This window comes from Bos taurus, chromosome 4 (assembly GCF_002263795.3).
Source record: "Bos taurus isolate L1 Dominette 01449 registration number 42190680 breed Hereford chromosome 4, ARS-UCD2.0, whole genome shotgun sequence".
In the NCBI taxonomy this organism is placed as follows: Eukaryota; Metazoa; Chordata; class Mammalia; order Artiodactyla; family Bovidae; genus Bos; species Bos taurus.
The window spans coordinates 22,582,046-22,601,924 of record NC_037331.1 but is presented as its reverse complement, the minus strand read 5'-3'; the positions used below and the strand labels follow the sequence as shown (position 1 = coordinate 22,601,924).

At 34.5% G+C, this 19,879-nt stretch overlaps 1 protein-coding gene across 9 annotated transcripts in view; it reads left to right on the top strand.

The window, feature by feature from the left end:
- The window catches only part of DGKB (diacylglycerol kinase beta), an 875,335-nt gene that overhangs the window by 660,368 nt on the left and 195,088 nt on the right, over positions 1 to 19,879 (top strand). For all 9 annotated transcript variants that reach the window (XM_059885674.1, XM_059885677.1, XM_015468340.3 and 6 more), the window contains one exon: positions 7,324 to 7,519. In XM_059885674.1, coding sequence (XP_059741657.1) covers positions 7,324 to 7,519 — 196 coding nt within the window. The remainder of the gene's footprint in view (positions 1 to 7,323; positions 7,520 to 19,879) is intronic.

Genomic DNA, 19,879 nt, shown 5'->3' with positions numbered 1-19,879 from the left:
CTTGGAGGCAAATAAGAGGTCCTTTAGCAGATGAACAGAAAAATAAGTTGTGGTATATCCAGACAGTAGAATATTATTCAGGGCTGAAAAGCTACCAAACTGAAAAGACATGAAGGAAACATAAATGCATCTTCCTAAGTGAAAGAAGTCATGGTGAAAAAGCTATATGCTGTATAATGCATATGATATTCTGGAAAAGAAAAAACTATGAAGACAGTAAAAGATCAGATCAGATCAGATCAGTCACTCAGTCGTGTCCGACCCTTTGCAACCCCATGAATCGCAGCACGCCAGGCCTCCCTGTCCATCACCATCTCCCGGAGTTCACCCAGACTCACGTCCATCGAGTCAGTGATGCCATCCAGCCATCTCATCCTCTGTCGTCCCCTTCTCCTCCTGCCCCCAATCCCTCCCAGCATCAGAGTCTTTTCCAATGAGTCAACTCTTTGCATGAGGTGGCCAAAGTACTGGAGTTTCAGCTTTAGCATCATTCCTTCCAAAGAAATCCCAGGGCTGATCTCCAATTGCCAATTAAGGAGGAGGGAGGGAGGAACAGGCAAAGCACAGAAGTTTTTAGGGCAATAAAAATACTCTATGTGATATAATGATGGTGACTACATGTCATTATACATTTTTTCAAAGCCATAGAATGTACACCAAGAGTGAACCCAAATGGAAACTATAAACTTTAGGATTATGAAGTGTTGAGGTAGGTTCATCAATTGTAACAAATGTACCACTCGGATAGGGGATGATGACAGTGGGAGGGGCTATGCACTTGTAGAAACAGAAGTATACAGGAAATATCTGTACCTTCCCCTCAATTTTGCCATGAGCCTTAAACTGCTCTAAAAAGTAAAGTCTTAATTTCCAAAAAGAAAACACATCAATCTATCATACAGTAATATGCTAGTCACAAAGTGAAAAATGTTCAAGGAAAAGTTTATATCATATAGCAAAAGACATGTGATGAAAATAAGTATGGAAAACATTGATTTTAACATTACAAGTGATAAGATTCAGTGATTTTGTTCCACCAAGCTTTACATCTTGAGAACTCTTTAGGGTCGTGTTTCTACATGTCCTCCAAGTCTGGCTTCCCAGCTCTACATTTACTGCCTTATTCTAGCCACCACTACGGGTAGCATTTATTAAGTCAGAGCCAGTGCTGTGCACTCCTCATTCTATTGTTGTATATCTTGAAATACTGTTATGATTTGTATGCATTTATCTTACTTCTAAAACTTGGTTTGTGTGTGTGTTTGTGTGTATGGATGGTGATGTAAAATCTGCTTCTCTACTCACTTTTTAATGAATCCAGTCTATCATATTAGCAGAATATACGCCTTTGTACCCTCAAGGTTACTTCCTAATTAAATATAATAAAAACAGCAATTTGGAAATTTGATTCTGCTTGCTCTTGCTTCCTGTTTGGCCTAAAATTATACCAACTATGGTTTGAAAATATATAACAGAATAAAAGCACTTCAGTACAAGAGTACCTCAAGTAATAGATATATATTTTAATGACAGCTTCTTCAAAACAAAGCATTTGCTGTGTGACCCTTTATTTCACATCTCTCTTTTATTTAGGAAGCTCTTTTTTCCCCCAAAGAAGGTGAATATTTGGAATAATGTTAATATCAAGGGGTAATAGGGTGTGCTGCAGTCCATGGGGTTGCAGAGTCGGACACGACTGACTGAACAATAATAGTTGATAATAATAATATTAAGATTTATCAATTATTAAATATACCTCATGCTTGGTGCTAAGCAATGCACATCCATTGCCTGATTTAGTCTTCCCCCAAATCCTTTCATTTAAAGAGATTCTATTGTTTCTCTACCGCAGAGACATATGAGCATTTTTTTCATAATTTAAAAAAAGAATTGTATTGCTTGCTGCCAAAATATTTAAATCTAAGAAAACAAATCAGTTGGAGAATGAATACACACACACACACACACATATTTTTGTTGTTCAGTCACTAAGTCGTGTCTGACTCTGCACCCCAGTGGACTGTAGCATGCCAGGCTTCCCTATCCCTCACTGTCTCTTGGAGTTTGCCCAAATACAGTGAAAGAGATTTAACAAAGGTGAAATTTTTAACTTGAAGAGTTTCTTATCTTCTAACTTCATAACAAAACATAAAGAAATTTAAAAATTAAATTAATAATTTAAATTTACAAGGTAATATATTAAAAGCAACATTTATACTAAACTATCTGGAGCATGGATATGTACCTAACACTCTCATGTCGTCAACTGGGATTGAATCTTACGAAGTTCATGAATTTTTACTTTACTCTTTGTACCGGCAAGGTTCATGAGAGAATAAAATGCCCCATTCTCCAAAGTATTTCAGTCTTTTGGTATTTGGTGAGACTTGGGAGGATGTTATTTTAAGGCCAAAACTTCCATCCTCCAACCCTGAGCTTTGTCTTAATGATTAAGACATAAAACTTAGACATTTCCATAAAACCTAAATGAGTTCAAGAATTAACAAATTGCAAGAAGTGTGTCAGGGACACAAAGTTAATTAGCAGAATTAGAAAGACAAGATTCTGATTGACCAGTAACCCAGAAAGCAAAATTATTAAAGGCAGTAGTAAGGCAGATTTTCTGGAGAAGGAAATGGCACCCCACTCCAGTGTTCTTGCCTGGAGAATCCCAGGGACAGGGGAGCCTGCTGGGCTGCCGTCTATGGGGTCGCACAGAGTCGGACACGACTGAAGCGACTTAGCAGCAGCAGCAGCAGCAAGGCAGGTTTTCACAGCTTTGTCTATGCCCCATATATCAAAATCATCCTGGATCATATGTCAGCATGTACTTAGAGAACCTGAGCCCAGCCTTCCCCCTCCAAAAGACTATCTTGGAGTGGGAGAAATAAAACTTGCGGATGAATATTCTTTCTTAAACCCTGAATGAGGCATAGATGATGTATATAAAGCTATACATATTTAATGTAGACAACTTGATGAGTTTGGAGAAAAGAAATACTGTGGAATTATCATAATCAAAGCCATTAACATCTCATCACCTCCAAAAGTATCTCCTTGCCCTCTTTCTATATGTGTGCACATGTGTGTGTATGTATGTGTGTGTACACATAAGTGATAAGAATAGTCAAAAGATCTTCGCTTGCTTCTAAAGTTACACAGGTGTTGTTTTTTTTGGGGGGGGAATGCAATTCCAGAAGCAAAAATGAAGGGAAACAGTAAGCTGTGGACCTCACCAAGATGATCATAGGAAACAAAAATTGAATTCATTAAGTCCAAAACAAACAAACAAAAAAATACCTCCTTATTCCAGGAAAAAATAAGAAATTTGGTGAGGGGGGTCAGACAGTGTTACCATTTCATTAAGATAAATATATTTTATATTTTCTTACTGAGGAGGGTGAGGAAAAAATGAGACAGGTAAAAGGTAAGCAACAGGTGAAATTTCTATATTTACCTGAAGTTATTTTTAATAGCTTTTAGTGAGAAATTTAATATCCCAACTATAATTTCTGACTTTCACAGAATCTCCTAAAAAGAGGAACATGTAAAATTAAAGTGGCTTTCTGCTAATACTTACGGCTAGTGCTTGATATCTTGAACCCAAAGCACTGTTGTCATTCTCAGCATGCTCAGCAGCTGTGTATGTGCATGCATGGTACCAGTTTCTCAATATTCCTGTTTCCAGGTATGCGGTGTGCTTCCATCTTCCTCTCCTTTGCCTGCTGTCTCCCATTCCACTGTAAAAAAAAAAAAAAAAACTATGCGATTATCTGTAATCAGCACTTTTATCACCATCACCAGATTACCAGCTAATACTAAAATTGCCTAAAAGGCATTCTGAGTCCCTATATTACAGTGTGTTTTGTGGATAATACTTTTAAAATGCATTTCAAAAAACACGGAGCTTAATCACTGGTGAAATACAGAGTACACAGCCTTTAAATATCAGAAGTCCCGTTGAGCCACTTATGTGTATGTGTCTGTTTTAACTTGTAGATTTGCTGCTGTGGTTTTCTGTAAAACGTAATTCTGTGCTATGAATTACCTATAAGTTTGCAGAAACTCTTTTAAAAATCAGGTTTATTTAAGTCATTTTACACCATGCCATTTTAAACAATGAACAAAGCAATGTTTTACATTTTAGTAAGTAAAATTATGAATAATTTTATCTGACCTGGGCATAGAATTAAAGTCACTATGAAAAAATATTTACAGTTTATCATTAATCATATCTCATCAGATTTGTTGTGCACATTTATTGCTCTTCAAAGTTCTTCACAAGTTTTGAATGCTCATTAACTGAATCTCAAACACTAAAATCACATATAAAAATTTGTCTTTAACACTTCTATGTAGTATGGTGCATGGTATATTTATAATCTAGGATTAAAATATATTTGAAGAAAAATGTAAACCATTTTCTTTTCTTTTTGGTAAATTTGTCTCTAGAATAAGATCTTCCGTTTCAAAACTGAAATGAGTGGACAGTGGCCTGACAACCTTGCACTCTGCAAATGGCTCCTAGAGTACTATATGTTAATAACCTTTCTTCAACATAATAAAAATATTCAGGATTTATTGACTCACTGAGGCTGTTAGCTTTAAATTCTTTTCCTCTGTAGCTACCTTTTTAAAAATCATAAATCTTCCAAGTGGATGAAAATATTATCTGACACAGTATTATAACTTGTTTATATTTCATAGCCTTCACTTCAGCTTTTATTTCCATGCACTCAAACTGGTATGCCACAACTCCTGGTCTCCATCAGAACCAGCTCTGGAAATTTCCAGACTAATCAACACAGTGTTAAAGCCAACAGACGAAGGTAGCCTGTGGTCAAAAACTAGTGGAAACAAATTATTAATAAATAGGCATTTATGTGAGAACATTGTCCAGTTTTCATAGGAACCTCAGTGTTCTTCATCGGTCCTTCTTCTTTGGGATTTCTTAAGGAGTTTTTCGACTTTTCAGAGAGCTGCTTACTATTTCCTTAAACCTACACGTGACAAGACTATGGAGAGTGAAAACATGAATAATAGTCTACACTGATGTTTTTAAGTTGTCACATGTGATTCCCTGAGTTCAATTAAAAGCAAACAAAAAAACCTATTTGCAGCATGCTCTCCTTTTCTGCAGATGAACAAAGGAATGCTCCTTCACTAATTCTGAAAGTAACTTGTCACAGTGGGGTTCGGAGGCCTAGTCAAATAATTGTCTTAGCGTACTGCCTGCTGTGTTCAATATTGAGTGAAAATGGAAGCCAGGCCCCAACTCCAGCTTATTTCACAATTCTTCTGTTATTTAAATGATTTTAGTCAGTTTGGGGGAAGCCAGACCTTTATAAATTAACAGCAGGGAAATACCAAAGGTGTCAGATTGCATATTTATCATCTTTTTCGTGTAATACTTAAATATGTATTAAGAAGTGACTGACATAAATTAGGCAGATTTCAGAAGCCACAGGCCGTGGCTTGTAGAGGACCCCCTTCTGCTTGACATTTCATCCTTGTCAAAGATCAAATTATTTTAATTTAGGCTGCAAATTATAAGGAATGAAGACTTCTTTGTGGGAATTCCCTGTGGTAATCTGACTTTTGTTGTTACTGCTGCTTGTCAGTGTGCAAAAGATATAATATGCATGCAAATAAGGTTAAAAAATATGTACTATCTAATTATCCAGCCAGTACATTCCACTTGAAGACGGTGGGGGGCCTGACACACAGTATGTGTTTGATTCATGGAGGCCTGCAGGGTATTTACACAAGATTACTTTTAATTATGAAATTAATATCTGTTTATCTAGAATATATAGCAGTAAGTGAGTGTACACATGAGCAGAATTCTTTAGTAAAAAGAAATCGTCTTAATTTAATATATGAAAAGAAGAGGGAAAAAATCAGTTGTTTCTAAGGCGGAAAAGAAAAGCATCACCCAGATCTTGGTTTCACCCTCGTTGAAACAAATTGAATGAAAACTTGGCACGGTCTCTAGAATTTGTTTCTAGCTCCTCCAAGTAGGCTCAAGATGTGTTGCTTTATTTCACAGTTTTTATATCTTAGTGAACAAGATACAGTGTTAGATTCAGTATGATCAGGAAAATGTGGGAGAAGAGAGGTTTGTGGTTTTTTTCATTGTTTTTTACAATTAATTTTTTTGTTGTTTTTATAATTTTGGTGGCAGATTATCTCTTCTGAGTTCAAAAATCAATGATTACTATTTGAAAGAAAATGATGAAATTATGTCCACAGTTTTTTCTGTAATAAAAACACAGCAAATAAACAATCCCACTGAAGCTATACTTTAATATGTGAAGTTCATATTCCTAACAATATTTACTTGTAAAGCATAGGGTTACTTACTGGTAAAGCAAGTTAATCTGCTCATATTAACTTCTAACTGAAAATGGCAGAGGAATATCTGGGATATATTTATAAACTACTCCAATGATCGTTTTAGAAAACCCAAAGCAAATGAATAAATAATAATACTTTAAAAATACAGTATGCCTTGTCACTTTCCACCCATATCCATCAGTGGAAATGTATAGAAAATTTGAAAAATAAACAGTGACCATTCTGAATAGCGTTGTCTGGTAGAATGTTTCCTATTTTGCACAGTCAGAAGGGTGAAGGATGTCTTATCACCCAGCAAACAAAAAATCTGGCTGGACTAACTGGTTTCATTTTTCAGTCTTTTGTTACCGTAGTTCCTAGTAATGATAGGATGGGAATTCCTTTTACTGAGGCTGATCTTGGCATTTCCTTTGCTCAGCCTCTCTGCTCCTCCACACTCATCTAAATAGCTGTGATCTCTCTGCCTTTGACACTGTGCTTGGGACTTAATCTAGTCCAGGGAAATATCCTTGGCCACTTGAGTGTAATTCATATCTCTTTGAATTACCTTCTCTTTTCGAAAGTCTTTAAGCCACTTCTTTCTCTGCTCCCCAAAAATGAGACCCTGAATTATGAATTCTGTTTCTTAATTTTTCCCCAATAAAACCCTGGAGTGTGTTCTAAATAGGAAGCAGTCATTACAATTTCAGTCTGAAATGTCACCAAGCTTAACAGAGTCAACCTCTGTAATGCATTGGAAATCTGCAGCTCATTATATGTGCAGACACTAAAGTGTGCCTTCCAAAGGTGTTCTGTAAACAAAGATACGTCAATGACTTAATTTGATCGTTTTTAAAGACTATTCATGATACCTGGTAAATGTTATTGACTGCTTTATCTTTTATAAAGATTAATTTAGAAAGGATAAGATTATAGATTTAAAAATTCTTACCAAATTGTTTCTGTTCTTTTCATCTTTCTGATCAGTGTGATGGAGTACAGATTGACTTAATAAACATCTCTCTGGAAGGAATTGCTATTTTGAATATACCCAGCATGCATGGAGGGTCCAATCTTTGGGGAGAGTCTAAGAAAAGACGAAGCCATCGCCGAATAGAGAAAAAAGGGTCTGACAAAAGGACCACGCTCATAGATGCCAAAGAGTTGAAGTTTGCAAGTCAAGGTAAGTTTTCTAACATTTAATTGTTAAGTGGCTTAATAATCAGCTCTTGAAGGCTACTCTAAAATTAAAGAGTTTTCCATTTCCCTATAGCCTGTATATTTATGTGGTTATATTTTTAATGATATTAGATACACAAGTGAGATTGTTATATCATAATAGATTCTAAAAGTCATGTAACTGTCTATTTTTTCATGGACTTTTTCTCTTTATTCTCCTTTTCTGGATATAGTTCTTTACACAGGAAGTAAAATGTATGTGAGTTTTTAGTAGATTATAATATAGGATGTGTTATACATTAAATTCTAGAATGTGATCATCTTGGTTAAGATGTTTGAGTTGCTATAACCAGGGCCTAGATTAACACTTTTCCTGAGGTGTGTTGCAAGTTTTATTCTTGGCTTTCTTACATGAAGCTGTTGTCATAAACATCATATATAATGGCATGTTTAAATATCCCATGGTCAGTTTTGATTATCTGCTTCTATTTTTCCAGAAATTTAGTAAAACTTGGAATGCCTGGAAAACAAAAGGTAAAGGGCTAACAAATAGGGTGCAATAGTGATGGATTAATTTTCAGTTCCACTGAAATAGAGTTCACCTTGGGACATGACAACTAATTCTTGTTGATAGATTTTACATAGACACCAAATTGGTGGTATTCTAATAATTGATCATGTCCCAGTTTATGTATCCATACTATTTTTTTAGCCTTCTAGAATCTACCTAAAACCACTGATGGCATTCAGATGGCCAAGAAAACATATTGGCCCAGCCGTGTGTAGCAAAGACAAAATGGGAAGTGGTTACAAACTTATGGGATAAATAAAGTAAATAAAAATTTGTTTTTTAAATAAAGAAAGAAAACGTGAGCATGGTTGATCAGCTTGATGCTAGTGGGAAATAGCTTCATGTTTTGGTGTCTTCAGGTATCTGATTCAAGTTTCAGTAGAGACTTCTGTAATGTGGAATTTGGTGACCATGAAGGTGGAAAAAAACTGACGAGGAAGCAATTAAGTATCCTCTTGAAAGTGTTTATTACAACCTGCCAATAACAGAAAGTTTTTATGCCTATTAAATGCATTGGCGATCCTAAAAAGACAAATCTTATAGAGTTGTGGAATTTAATGCAAGAAAGTGTGTACCAAATTAATTAAAAAGCTTTATATTCAGAATTAATATAACTGCATGAAAACATGGAGAAAAATGGTTTTTGGAGAGATACATAGAAAAAAATGAATCAATTTGTGCTATATGAATTTTAAAATGAGGGGAATTAGGTATAACTATTTCTAGGAGTTGTTGACACTAATAATGTAGATTTCTAAAAAGATTTCTAAAAAATTTCTAAGTTAAAAAATTAGTTCAAGAACCATACTAAGACAAAACCTAAAAATCTCTGCTTCTATCCCTAGGGAAGCAATGAGAACATATAATAATATAATCCACAGAGTTAAAAAAGAAGTTATATATATATGTGTGTCTGTGTATATATATATAATATGTATGTAATAATTTCTACATTTATTTTTTCTGTTTGATCACTATATGTTAATACTTGGCATGTCCTTTGTATGTAGATATTTCAGGTGTGTATCTGAATTGATTCTCAGTGCTCAGCTGCCAACTATGTTTACCCAATGAGATGTTGTTAAAGTTTGTAAAATTCATGGCTGTGCTCCACCAGGATAAGTGTCTGTAGACTCACTATGGATCTAGCATCCCAGGTGGCGCTAGTGGTAATGAACGTGCCTATCAATGCAGGGGACATAAGAGTCATGGATTGATCCCTGGGTCAGGAAGATCCTCTGGAGTAGGAATGGCAACCGACTCCAGGATTCTTGCCTGGAAAATCCATGGGTAGAGGAACGTGGTGGGCTATAGTCCATGTGGTCGCAAAGAGTCAGACACAACTAAAGTGACTTAGCACACACTCATGACCTCATTCATTCCCCATGGTATGCTGAGGAATACACATTTGGTGTGAAGAACAGACAGATCAGCCAGAAGTATAGACTGTCAGTGCCTATAACTCTAGAAAAAGGTCTCTCTTCCCATCCTATCTTCTTGCTTTGTACTATGAAACTGTTGGTTTCGAGTTTCCATAATCTTGGGAAAGAAAGAAGTGAGAAACTACAGAGTTTGTGACTTAAGGATGCATTTTTCTCAGTACGAGTGAGTGAAGTTGCTCAGTTGTGTATGACTCTTTGCAACCCCCTGGACTGTAACCTACCAGGCTCCTCCGTCGATGGGATTTCCCAGGCAAGAATACTGGAGTCGGTTGCCATTTCCTTCTCCAGGAGATCTCCTGACCCAGGGATTGAACCCAGGTCTCCCACATTGTAGGCAGACGCTTTACCATCTGAGCCACCAGGGCGTACAAAGATCAGGAAAAACATCAGAAATCAGAGTTTTCAAAAGTTGTATTAGTACAAAAGCATGCTTTATAATGGATTTGGCTAAACTGTTTTTCTACTCTCTGTACCAAATGTGCTTGTAAGTTTGGATTAATTTTACTTCAAGATCAGTATGCTTGCTCAGTCACTCAGTCATGTCCAACTGTTCATGACTCCATGGACTGTAGCCCACCAGGCTCCTCTGTCTGTGGGATTTTCCATGCAAGAATACTAGAGCAGGTTAATGCTTAAAATTACCTTATCAGCTGAATATTTTTGTAAAGATTTCTATATTAACCAGTCTTTTCTTTTATTAATTTTATCAAGATTTTTTCATTTTGATATGTTTCACAACAGAATAGTTAAGAATATCTCAAAATGTTTCTAAGTTTTGATTTCACATTCATTCTATCAATTCTTAAATGTTATACTTAATTATCAGCAATGAAAGAAACTTACTACTTAAAATATCTGCATGTATCCCTCTTTGAAATGGTAATTGTTTCTATCATTTGATCTTGTTTTCAATTTCTTGATGCCAAAATAATAAATAGTATTAAAGGTCAATCAGTATTTTAAATCTAACTGTATTTTCAAATTTACATAAAAGGACAGGTATTGTCTGTAGAATGAAATACAGAGAATATAATTCTAGTCCAACAAGTTTTCTTATTTAACCTAGGTTCAAATTAATAATTTCACTCTTAGAAAGATAGAATTAAATAAATTAAATAGGTTAATAATTTAAATGTCTTCTTTTTAAGATGCACTTCTTTAAATATTAACTAGCAACTTTCTGATATGGCTCTGTAAAAGATTTGAAGTTTAAACTAAATTTTTGCTGTATTAAAATGTAAGCTTGTTGCCATAAACTTTAGGAAGTTTTGGTGGTTGGGAGGTGGGGGAGCATATCTAACTTGATTCTTGAAATAAAGAATGTTTAATTCTTTAGTGGAAAGATTTAAATTAAGAAAAAAATTTGCAAGTTTGTTTTAATTTTTTAATGTCATAAATATAAGGTACAAGATCAGGTTTGGAGCATGACATACTCATTTATACTTTGCCCTACATGATCTGCAACTCCTACACAATTTATTTGCTTGCAATCTTTGAAGACACTGAGAGTATCAGATCAGAGTATCTTCACTTAATAAATTCACTTGTTGGAAACTTTACGGTTGATTTAATTCGAGTTGATCAAAATTATAAGTAATTAAATTCTATTATTGTTCTAGTAAAATTTCTAGAACAGTTGGATGCAATTCTAAAACATTTTTGTACATTTATCTAATTCAGACGTTTTCTTTGTGCATTGGTCTTTTTGTTTTATTTTTGTTGTCTGCTTTCTTTTACTTCTTTAGGAAATACAAATGTGTGTATCATATATTGACAGCATGGTCTTTAAGCAAATTTGTGAAATCATTAAATTTGATATTCAGTGCCCTTAGCCTTAATAGTCTTTCCCATTTCTTTCAGTTGCTAAGTAAATATTCTTCTCCACTTCTTCTGCATTAAATCCGAGCATCAGAAAGATATCTAATAAATTCCTTCACATTAATATATAAATGACTGCCCATGAATGTAGAGGTATTTGCATTTTAAGAGAAGCAAAGGCCTTCAGCTAAACCATTATTTTTCATACTGTGTTCCATTGAGCTATAACTGCAGTTCTTGTTTATGATTCATTTCTGTCATATTTTGAAACAACAGCAGAAAACCTATAACAAAACCCTGTAAAGTGCATTCTATAGAAACATTTTGTCATATTGACTGTTCTTAAATCATCAAATTGTGTTACTACACAAAGCAGCTTCCTTTCTTCCTCCTGTTCCACCTCCTCTTCTTCCCAGTGGCTGGATTGATCTGTAGATAGATGGAGAACATGATGGTTATTTCTTTCTACACACGTTTGTAAACATATACATGTCTAAATGACTAAATAGATAAATGTGACATTGATTGGAAAGTTCTAGCTGTGCAATGGTCATTTTAATATACATCATTGTATATTTAATGAGGAAAATTGTACAAATGGGTACATTACCACCACAGTGTATGTGAATCACAACTAAAAGGCCAGCAAGCTCAGGTACTTTTGCTTGGCACAAGCAATAAACAGAGCTTAACAATCAAAGGAAATGAAAACAAGGTGGTGATAATAATGTAATTAATACTTTTAATGAAAATGGAAGTCACTTAGAAAAGTTTTTGCGTTATAGGAAATTGCATTAGTTAACTGTCTCCGCCAAATAAGAAGTTTGTACTACAATGGAGTTTTAACAGAGATTTATGATACAAACATGCTTACAACTTCTGCTAAAGAGACAACGGATGAAACTGAAACAGTTTCAGATAATATGCAGAAATAAGACAAATTTGACTAATTGAAGCTTTGAGTTAACATCTGAAGCATGCAGCAAGTAAATTTTATTGACAAAGTTGAAAAACTATACTAAAAGGATACTTGTAAAAATTATTTTTTAACATCAAGGACCTCTCAAGTAATGTAAGCAGTTTTTACGTATTCTAATGGTTTTAAGCTTTGAAGATAAAAGTCTAACTATACCATTTTCCAGTAAGGAATGCAGAATGGTGCAAAACTGTCAAGTGAGAGGTACAAAGTTCATGTCATTTACAATTACGTATCTGTCTTGATCAGGATTGGAGAAGGCAATGGCACCCCATTCCAGTACTTTTGTCTGGAAAATCCCATGGACGGAGGAGCCTGGTGGGCTGCAGTCCATGGGGTCGCTAAAAGTTGGACACGACTGAGCGACTTCACTTTCCCTTTTCACTTTCATGCACTGGAGAAGGAAATGGCAACCCACTCCAGTGTTCTTGCCTGGAGAATCCCAGGGACGGGGGAGCCTGGTGAGCTGCCATCTATGGGGTCGTACGGAGTCGGACATGACTGAAGTGACTTAGCAGCAGCAGCAGCTTGATCAGAATATCATACGACGTCATACGACAACAACAAAAGAACTCCAGAAATCAATAAAAAATAGGCTGCCTATAACGCTGCAGCTGCCCTCCTCATAATAACTCCATTATTCCCATAGAGTGACTATATCACAGGTGTTAGCAATTTGAACCTCTGAAATATATTTGCAGACATAAAATTCTAATTTTATTTTTAATTTACTGGTCTTAAAAATACTGCTTCATTTAAAAAAAAAAAAGGTTGACTGCTTTAAAAAGTTTGAAAACCAGTGAGCAAAAGTAATTACATTCAAGCCGTAGAATTTCAAACATTTGCCAAAAGCTAAGGGAGGTACTGTCAGGAGCAGCTGGACTTCCTGCTTGAAACCTCATTAACTAGGTGACTGTCTACCCCAGATATGGATACAGATAGAAAAGTTTATTTTAAAAGCTAATTAACGTACGATATTGTCAATAAAATCTTCAATGTTTTCATTCCCATTTACCAATGCTAATTCTTTTCTTTGGGCCAAATTTCTCAGGGTAGCATATACTCCACTGAAGGAAAACTGAGCTGTACTCAGATGAATATTTTAAAGTGTGATAGTTTTTATATGTACAGTGGCTGCTGTTTTCTTTTTGGTAAGGGGTACTTTTTTCTTAATTTGTAATTTTAAATAATTTCATTTTTGAAATAAGTTCATTTAATTAAAATAGTGCTGTGCTAAGTTGCTTCAGTAACGTCCAACTCTTTGCAACCCTCTGGACTGTAACCTGCCAGGCTCCTCTGTCCATGGGATTCTCCAGGCAAGAATACTGCAGTGGGTTGCCGTGACTTCCTCCAGGGCATCTTCCTGGCCCAGGGTTTGAACCCATGTCTTCTGCGGCTCTAGTGTTAGAGGCGGATTCTTTACCACTGAGCCAAAACTAAAAAATAATAGAGGAAGTATGTGGATATGGAAAAAACTGATGGTGGGACCAGAAAGACTAAAGTGTAGAAAACTTCATGAAGGCTAATATTACAGATTCCAGCACTTTGTTTTATTTGCATAACCCCACTTTTGTATACTTAGTGTAAACATATTTTTTTATTCTTCATTATCTTGTATGAAATTTACTATGTATAAGTTCCCCCCAAATAAGCTTACACTGCACACACTCCTACCCTACCTTATTTGATGTCTGTACTCTGTACTGGGGAGACTAAAACCCTCATTCTTTTTAGGAGCTAGAGGGTAAAACTGTGTATGTGATTAACTGTCATGGACTCTCTCTATCAAATGACTTTATCTATTTTTTTGAAAACTCTGAAGAAGTAGAAAGGAAAAAAAGGTCAGTCCAAGCCGAACTTATTGAAGAAAACAAATGAGTTGAGATCTGTGACAGCTTGGCTAAAGTTGAATTTTGTTTCTGAAAATAAATAAGGTTATTGGCTTCAAGGTCTTTATCGTTAAAATGGGGATTGTGAGTTCTCGAAGAGTTGGGATTAACCTATGTGTGCTGTTACTGTTTTGCCTAGAAAACTGCACAAAGGATATTTAAATAATAAGAATCGAACACTTCCTACTCCTTGTAAAAGTTACAATTACCTTTTGTAACTTTGGAGAAGGGAATGGCAACTCACTCCAGTATTCTTGCCTGGAGAATCCCATGGATAGACGAGCCTGGCGGGCTACAGTCCATAGGGTTGCAAAGAGTTGGACACGACTGAGCAACTAACCCACACCTGAAATTTGATAAAAATGGACATTTGTCATGCATTATACATTTTATAGACATTGCTATGGGTTATGTAGGGTAATTTAGAAGGCATTTTTTTTTTAAGTTGTCTAAATATAACTGCAACATTCATTTTAGAACTGTAGATGATGAATTTGGCATTCAAACACCAGCAAGTAGAACAATTTCCAGGCATTTAAATTCAGTGATTAAATCAATTACATTTAGAAGCAAAAAAAGGATTTCATGTTGCATTATTATACCTCGATGTTAAAATTGCTGAAAAAAGATCATGGCATTTGAGATGTTGCATTTTACAGAGATATATGCGTATACCAATACCATGACAATTTCATTAGTTTAAAATAGATAAATCCACACATTTGCTGTCTAGTAACCTTTAAGGAGATGTCTCAAGTTGAGTTTCTAATTGTATGTTTTTAAACTGCCTCCTTTGAAAATTTCTAGCAATGGATAATGCAAGTAATAGCAAGTACTTAATAAAGCCATCTAAATATCAAAATTTCTGTTTGCCATTTGAAAATTACATCATAGGCCTGGATATATTAATGTGATAGGTCTCTCTCCTTTTTTTAGTTTTATTTTTTACAAAAGGCATGAATTTAAAATTTATAAACAACTATAAAAAGAAGTTATAAAATACAAAACATTTCTTATGTATAAAAATATATTTTCAAAATATAAGATCATCTGCTCTTATATTTGGCCTTTCAGTTCAGTTCAGTTGCTCAGTTGTGTCCGACTCTTTGTGACCCCATGGACTGCAACACTCCAGGCCTCCCTGTCCATCACCAACTCCTAGAGTCTACTCAAACTCATGTCCATCAAGTCGGTGATGCCATCCAGCCATCTCGTCCTGTGCCATCTCCTACTGTCCCTTTCTCCTCTCACCTTCAATCTTTCCCAGCATCAGGGTCTTTTCAAATGAGTCAGTTCTTCGCATCGGGTGGCCAAAGTATTGGAGTTTCAGTTTCAACATCAGTCCTTCCAATGAATATTCATGATTGATCTCCTTTAGGATGGACTGGTTGGATCTCCTTGCAGTCCAAGGGACTCTCAAGAGTCTTCTCCAACACCACAGTTCAAAAGCAACAATTCTTTGGCGCTCAGCTTTCTTTATAATCCAACTCTCACATTCATGCATGACTACTGGAAAAACCATAGCTTTGACTAGATGGACCTTTGTTGGCAAAGTAACGTCTCTGTTTTTTAATATGCTGTCTAGGTTGGTCATAACTTCCCTAGCTGTCCTATAAAATCATGCATATATTGAAGAAGTATTTATGAAATTCCTGTTTGTCATGACACTATAAAAACTTAAAATATCAATCTTTAGAAAATTATTTTATTTATTATGGAGCTATATGAAATACCATTTTGTGACTAGGATTATTGCCCTATACCCCATGTTCAATAGTCAAAGTTTCAAAATCTGACAGACAGTATAATTATAGAAATAAAATCTGACATGCAGTACAACTCTTGAATTTATTATAGTGAAATCAGTAAGGCTACAAAATTATTTTGGACATAATACAGTATAAGTTATCATTTAAACAGAAATGTGGTGTTTTCTTATACATATTAATGATATCATTGAAATTAAAGGTTTATTCCTGAAAACAAATTGAAATTAGGAAAATGAAGAAAATCCAAAGAACAGGTAGATAGGAATTGTAGAACAAGGGGCCATTTGCTTTCACCTAATAAATCTAGGAAATTTGAAAAAAAAATGAGGTTTTAGTAATGGTTGCGTTTTGAAAAATATGTGATTTGGCAATTGATGCAAGGGAAAAGGGAAAGGAATTTGTTTACTTGGAGTTTTAAATGAAGGTTCAGCTGTTACCTTCTCTGTCTTCTGAGGCAAAGTATCTTCTTCATTTCAAATTGCTAATGCTATTCCCAGACTCTTCTGTGTTTCTGACTATTATTTCTGTATTTCTAACTATTTTCTAACTAAAATTCAACTTCTGAGTTTAATTTTAAATTCAGAGAAAGATGGAAAATATAAATGCTTTAACAGGTCATTTTCTCCACAATGCTGATGTCTGATATTAGGGATAAGACAACCATCTTACTTGTTTCTGTGATATAGCCTAGAATCATGAGTTTTTTTTTAAATAATGGCAAGTTATTTACTCAGGCTAAAACTGCAGTATAAATTTTAATCTATTTAACCTGTGCATGGTAGAAATACAAAGCATATTTCCAAGTTAAATAAATACTGGCTGATTATGTAAGTCTTGACTCGTTAACACTGGTAGAGTATGCTTTCAAACAGTAGTCACATAAAGTTTCCCAATATGAGGCCATTCATAGAAGTGTCCTAAATATAAAGCAAATATATACAAATAACTTTGTCATTTGAGGATGATGGTTTGACACTCAGCTAATAGGGAAGTTAAAATAGCTTTCCTATAATCAGTACTGGAGTGGGTTGCCGCTCCAGTGTTCTTGCCTAGAGAATCCCAGGGACGGGGGAGCCTGGTGGGCTGCCATCTATGAGGTCGCACAGAGTCGGACACGACTAAAGGGACTTAGCAGCAGCAGCAGCAGATAAATTTTCAGGCTTTCTGGGACATAACTTTGAAGAGATGGTGAAATAGAATGGGAAGCTAAGGAGGAGAGACAATCTTTTCATATTAGCAGCACACACAGAGCTTTTAAAGTTGATTAGAACAGCTTACCAATATATTATTTTCATCTTGAGTTCGTGTGCTATTGGTGGTGGTGTTGTGTTGGCTAATAAGTACATATAAAAATGGTTTCATATGTCCTGATTATAGGAGAATTTTTTTTAAACAGTAAACACAAAAGAACTATCAAAAAGACATGAAATCAGTTACATAAATTCTTAAATATGAGTCATGGTTCCATTTTTTTTCTATTTGTATTAAACACCATATTTTCTTTTCCATCGAGAGAAAATAACCAAGAAAACATATAATCTTATTGAGAATGAAGCTTTAATTATACCATCTTTTGAAGTGATATTATGTCTAATGATTTCATGTCATGATAGAGACATTGAACTTTTTATTTTACCCCTCTTTATTTATAAGTGTTTTATATTTGATTACCTTAATGGATATAATGCAAACGCCAGTCTGGCTCCTGGTGTTCCTTACAGACAGTTGTCTTAACTACCAAAGTGTTCCAGGGTCAGGGTAGGATCTAGCAGAGAGCAAAGAGACTTGTTCCTTGAAAGAATCAAATCTCACCATAAGTAATTATCTTTAGCCTGTATGTACCTTTAACCAAAATAACTAACCACTGCCATGAATTTTACTTTTTACAAATACATGATAGAGCTAGTTAGCATAGAAATGGTAATTTCTTGGACAATATCCAGCCAACTGTGTTTTTGTGGAAATTGATGGAGATTCATATAGATCACAATTCCTTCCATACTGAATAATTATTCTCCTGGTTAAATAAAAACAGTCATATTATTCTTCCTTGGACAAATTATAGATTTATAACTTGGGTGCAGGTGGTGTCTGTTTGAGGCATTGTCTATTGGCTGGTGTACAGTACAGCTATTAATCAGAGTAAATTAAAAATTGAGGCCTGAATGTTGTAAAGTGACAGTCACTTGAAAAAAGACTAAAAACATCTATGGATAAACATAACTAATTTAAATGAGCCCACAAGCGGCTTTTTTGAGAAAGTTCAATTGCTGCACTGTTATTCTAATTATCCCATAATATGGTATAAAATAACAACCTCACTTTATCCTTATATTTATAAAGCTGTTCCCATTATCATTATATTTTACCTGTTCAAGTTCTGAAAGATTGCCACTCGTTGAGAGGTTCATTAAGAGAATAATTATATCTCACAGATTGGCAGAAAGAAAATGTATCTTTGAACAATTCCATTTCCCTGAACAGTTCGTTTCAAGGTGGAAGACAAGTCTATTAAGTATCTTCTACCCTTTTTAAACATGTCAAAGCTAACCATTAATACTGAAATTAGTAATTTGGTTCTGATTTAATGAAGGAATCAGCTGCTATTTGAAATGAACTCAATTTCTATGAATGAAACAAACATTTTTAATGTTGAATAGCAAAAAGTATTTAAGAATCTTTTTTATGTACAGTGATTTAACCTATATCTCTTCTGATAGTTAAAGCCCTTAGCATATAGTCTTCTTCACTACAGGTGCTTGAGAATATTTACTTCATCCAAATATTATATCATACTATTTTCTTACTAAATAAATGTCATTCACATTTTAAGAGTATCTTTTTAGAAAAATAATAAGTAGAATGTTAACCAATATCAAAGAACTTTCTGTTTTTAAACTGACTGCAAGGAAGTTGCATAGAATTTGTGACTAAATGTCTTTTCAAAAGTAAAAGGAAATTCATGTGCACAAAAATGTGACTTCAATAGAAAATAGGTCTAATACATAGCACCTCATATTTAAACATGTTGGTACTGTGAAATAAGCTACCCATGGTCACATGCAAGCAAAGGCTTTAAATCAACATAAATCTGTATGGTAAGTAACTGGACAGTAATAAAATAATATATCAATCACTGATGGTTTTGCCAAGCCTTCTATACTTGATGATAAACACTTTCTTCCTGGAGTTTGTATATTGTAGTCTTTTCTTAACATCGTCCAGCCCAGATTGCTAAAACTGTAGTGCAGGATATCATATTCAGTGAGCTTAGTGGGAAGCAGAGAGTCTGTGCATCTTTTATTCAGTATAAAAATATAAAAGATGCTATTTGATTTTTTAAAGACAGTAATTGTATCAAATATAAATAGCAATTTTAAACATGTGTAGGATCTGAAGAACTCCCAGAGCTGTGAAATGAAATAATCTGTGTGTCTCATTTTATGTGTATGCAACTAAAACATGCTGATATATTAACAATGCTACTTGGAGTCAAAGTTTGAATATGAGATATTGTGCATTTTTTGTAGTTAGGTGTTATTTTTATAATTCTTCATTATATATTTTCTGTCCTTTTTTATTAATGAAACCTGTTTCTTCTGAAGGGATTATATAGGTCTTCATCTCTTTTTTATAAGATAGATTATTTTTAGATTTCTTTTTTGTTTCATTTTTTTATTTGTGCTATTTAGCTTCTGAATATTTTATATATGTTACATTTGTAAACATTTCATCCAATATTCATACAAAAGTTAGGAATTAACAAGAGATTATGATAGGTATTTTGATTCTTGAAGAAGGGAATGAATATCCTGTTTATGGTAGATATCATAATTTAACTTCCATTGAAAGCCAAGAAATCAAAGTTATCGAAAATAGGCAAAAAATGAAGTAAATGT